Source organism: Aegilops tauschii, chromosome 1 (assembly GCF_002575655.3).
Source record: "Aegilops tauschii subsp. strangulata cultivar AL8/78 chromosome 1, Aet v6.0, whole genome shotgun sequence".
NCBI lineage: Eukaryota > Viridiplantae > Streptophyta > Magnoliopsida > Poales > Poaceae > Aegilops > Aegilops tauschii.
Window position 1 is genome coordinate 48376961 of NC_053035.3, and position 4727 is coordinate 48381687.

The 4727-nt window shown below is 47.5% G+C and overlaps 1 protein-coding gene across 1 annotated transcript; it reads left to right on the forward strand.

The window, feature by feature from the left end:
* The first annotated feature begins 543 nt into the window (after positions 1-543).
* LOC109773550 (uncharacterized) lies at positions 544-1457 on the forward strand. Its single transcript, XM_020332240.4, has 3 exons — positions 544-928; positions 1019-1091; positions 1195-1457. Exons 1-3 carry the CDS (start codon positions 669-671, stop codon positions 1198-1200), a joined length of 339 nt encoding a protein of 112 aa, XP_020187829.1. The 5' UTR covers positions 544-668; the 3' UTR covers positions 1201-1457.
* The last annotated feature ends 3270 nt before the right edge of the window (positions 1458-4727 follow it).

The following is a 4727-nucleotide window of genomic DNA, read 5'->3' on the forward strand; positions in this document are numbered from 1 at the left end:
TACACGTCAAGAACCGTTTGATCGACGCGTACATCGATTGGATGACAGGATTTTTGAAAACATCCGATCAAGATAGATTGAGAAGGAAAGTGAAATGGATATGTTGCCTACTTTCGTGTTTGAAGTTTGAAAATTTGCGTTTGAATCTCAGTGACTCTGGACAAATATAGAACTTCAAACATCTCACACCTATACTGAAGCATTGTAATTCAAATCTAACATAATTGTGCTGTTATTGTCTTCATTATTTCAGCCATTCTTGCGAGCACACGCACACTCACACCGCTGGTATTTGTTTGACGGTTGAATGGCGCACAATGCGTGGCTGGCCATACAAAGTCACGCGCAGTGCTCTGCACCGAGCTCACCCTGCTTGGCTCTGCTTTTTTGACCGCAACGTCTCCAAAGCATATGATGTACTGCTGCTGCTCATGTATTTGTAACAGATGCACGGCGCGCACCGCGTGAGAGGGCATACAACCGTGATGGGCCTTTTGCGTTCATGCCGGTACTTTCAATATGAAGTTCATCAATGGTGATTTAGCCACTAAACCCATACTGGCAACAGCAGCACTCAGCCCTGCTCTTACCTCTCCATATATATATATATATCAGTGGGTTCTTCCGTGCAAGCTCGCTCACCCCTCAGTCCCTAGCTAGGCTGCCAAATGAGAAGAGGGAAGAAGTCTACCATGGCTCGGCGCTACCACCTGACCCTCCTCTCCGTCTTCTCCTTCCTGCTCCTCACCGGCCTTTTGGCTGCTCATCAGTCCCGAGGGAAGAAAGCCGGGAAGATAGTGACCCTGACCGTCCAGTACCCGGCCGTGGACTCACCGCCGGGGGAGAAGATCAAGATCTCAGCGCACTACGTTGACGAGCACGGGGGCCGCGAGCGCCACTTCAACCTCGACTGCGACGACGACGAGCCGTATGTCCCCGTCTCTGTTTCTCTTTCCGTGTGATTTTGCTTGGTTTAAAAAAATTCTAGCTAAGCTTGCTGCTTGCGATTGAACCCCAGCCTCGGTTTCGGCATGAAGTACCTTCTCTCGACCCTGGAGGGGATACGAGATGCGCGGGAGTCTCGATCCGAGGTAACTAACGTAGAGATTGCCCCACCCTGTTCGTGTTCTTGCTGATTTCAGAACGCAATGTGACGTGCTGATCTTGACCTTTGCCTCATTAATTGTTTCTCAGCTCTAGTAGCAGGTGGACCGAAGCAGTGGTGGATGGTTGCATGTCCAGTGCCCGCTGGAGATTGGAGAAGGAGCTGCTCCTTTTGTCCAAAGTGAAAATATTTTAGGCGCCTTTTATTTTATGTCGTAGTATCTACAGATCGATCGGTAATAGTGTGGTTGAAGTGTGCAGGGTGCTGGAGTACGCTGATCTTAATGTATCTCTATGGTATATCGTGGATTGTGTGTGTCGCTTATAACATAATTAAGAGGCAATTATGTGAATCTCTTCCGGGTTCGAGAAACAAAATATATTCCTGTGTCTTCTATTTTATGAATTTTGTACCCAAACTCTGTCAAGTGGAGGAAATTAATTTTGTTTCAGAAAAACATCAACCAAATATAGCATAACTTCACAAGTGTCAAGAAGAATGAAGGATACGAGCCAGAATGTCATTAGCCAGTATTGAGAGTCGAGGGTGAATAGAATAATGACCATTTTTACGGTACTCTATATTGCTAGGGGTGAGGAGAGCGGTATAACAAAATCCCACCGTTAATTTCCCTGGGTTAGTATAGGCATTTCCCTTATATTAAAGGGTTAATTATCCTTTTGCCCTCAGTGGTGTTCATGTGCTCAGTTTTGCCCTCAGATACGAATTGTGCTCGATTTTGCCCCTAGTCCATGCACAGCTACTATGACGAGGCCAAACGGCCAGATTTGAGTCCATTCCGTCCGCAGGCGTTAGTGGTTGTGGGTCCGGAGCTTACACGTGGGACCGCGTGGACGTGGGTCCGGAGCTGACATATGGGCCCACGCAACAAAATCCCCAAATCCCCAGTGGTGTCCGCGTTGACGCCCACTCTGCCCATCCGCCGGCCGGCTGTCCTGCGCCGCTGCCGCCGCGGCCAGCACCTGCCCCGCCACCAGCTGCACGGCCTGCTCCGCCGCTACCGTCCTGCGCCGACGCTCCACGGCTACCTGCGACGCCACGGGTGGGGCGCCCGCCACCTGCTCGACCCGTGGCGCGGCCTCCTTCCGTGCGCCCGACCGGAGCGCTCAAAGGTGGGGGGCTGCTGGAGCTGTTTGAACTAGGAGGAATAACCCTAGGGCAAAATGGCGAGCAGCGGCGACCCCGGAGTATTTGGCGAGGCAGGCATCGGGCCGGAGATCCGCCGCGTCCACGACTGGGTTCCCGAGGGGTAAGTCACGCCTCCTATTTAGATTGAGCTTAGTTGTGCATTTGAACAGTCGATTCGAGTAGGTTTGCCCAATTAGTGTGCTGATTGCGCCTCTGTTTTTCGTCGGTTAGGATGGAGTTGTGGTTTGCTTTCTTGGTGCACATTAGAAGGGACCGGTATATGTTCGACGCAAAGGATAAGAAGAAATACCAAGGAGGTTTCGATTATTGGTTGCCAATGGCTAGTAATTGGAGTTTCAGACAATTTGAGGAGGTAATTTGTAGCCAATATCCTTGGGGTTTGCTTGATGAAGTGGTATACAAATACTATGATGGGAAAAGAAATAGGTGACAGTTAGTAATGATGAAGAGCTGGCTACCATGTTTGTTAGGCATAAAGAGAAAGATAATTTTCATGTGAGGCTGCAAGTTGATGTGCTTGAGCAGGCATTTGGACCTAGGATGACGGGTGCAACATCTCGGGGAGAACCAAGTCGTCGTAATGGCATCTCTAGCCAGAACAGTTCAGTTGGTGCACGGCGACGTGGTGGCTTGACAAGTGTGGGCAACGACAGTAGGGTCCCCCTTGAAGTGGAGCCTGATGACTACAATTCTGGGGTTGATGAAGAGAAGCTATATTATGATGTTATTCGAAATTTACGACGGGCACCTCGGGCTGAAAACCAAGATGAGGCTCAACAATGCAGTCCGTGTGGATGATGACGCAGTGGGTGAGGACGAAGACCTTGCAGCTGTTGAATGGGACCCTTTGAACCCTCATATGGAAGAAGGTACAATTTTTGCATCCATGAATGAGTGTAGAAATGCACTTGTGACATACTGCATCAAGGTAGAACGTACTTTCAAAGTTGACAAGAGCGATCAAGTACGTTACAGAGTGCACTGTCCGACTGAGGGTTGTCCATGGAGGCTGCTCGCATCTAAAATGTGAAATAGCACTAATGTTCAGGTCAAAATGAACCCTTTTAAGCACACATGCCAGGAATCAACCCTTAGGAAGGATACAATCAGTAGAGCCAAGTCAAGATGGGTGACAGAAGAAGTAAAGAAGTGGGTGAAAGAAAACCAGCAAGTCGGTCCAAAAGAATTGCAGAAGAACATCAAAGATAAGTTCAAGATAGATTTACCATACATGAGGTTGTTCAATGGTAAACAACATGCTATGGATTCTATTTATGGTAACTGGCAGGAAAGTTTTCAATTGTTGTATTCATTCAAAGGTGAAGTGGAGAGGACAAGCCCAGGTAGTATTGTAGATATTGATCACCACACCGTGGAGTACACATTCAGGGGAGTGACAAAGACCAAGGAATGTTTTAGGAGGGTTTTTGTCTGCATTGTGGCTTGTCGCCGGGGTTTTTTGGCAGGTTGCAGGCCTTATTTGGCTATTGATGCCACTTTTCTCACAGGGAGGTTTAAAGGATAGTTAGTAGCAGCTTGTGTAGTTGATGCACACAGTTTTGTATTTCCAGTTGCCTACGGTGTGCTGGAGACAGAGTCTGAGGAGAGCTGGACTTGGTTTTTGCATAATCTGCGCCGGGCTATTGCACATCCCAATGGGTTGGTCATTCATACAGATGCCTGCAAAGGTTTAGAAGTGGCCGTGGACAATGTGTTCCCTGAAGTAGAGCATAGGGAACGCATGCGTCAGCTTGCTGCAAATTTCATGAAGAAATTCAAAGGAAAGGTGTATACCGACAATTTATGGCCAACATCTTTGACTTGCAGTGTGAAGAAGCACAATTACCACTTGAGGCAGTTATACATGAATCCCAAAGTGAAAGAATACTTGGAAACACACCACTCCAAGTTATGGGCGAGAAGCCAATTCAGTGAACTGAGCAAAGTTGACTATGTGCACAATAATCTAGCAGAGTCTTTCAACTCAACGATCCAGAAACTAAAGGGTCATTATGTGGTGAATTTGCTTGACAGGATAAGGATAGAATACATGCAGAAATTTCATTATCGTGCAGGAATAGCCGAGGCAAAATTCATGGGCCACATTATCATCTCTGCCGTGATGAATGAACTGAAGCAGAAAACAACAGGCTTGGAAATGAACATGACTCTTTGCTCGGGTACCACAGCAGAGATATCATATTTGAATAAAGAGAAGAGGGAATGGAGATATCTAGTGGATTTAGAAGGTAGAACTTGCAGTTGTAGGCAATGGCAGATAACTGGGTTGCCATGCATTCATGCCTTGTTTTTCATCACTTCTCTCCCAGGTCCAGCAAGGAACATACAGCAGTATGTGCATGATTACTACTCTGTTGCAAGGTTCAAATCCACATATGCTTATGCCTTGCCTGCTATGGAGGGAAAACAACAATTGGACATGGTGGACCCT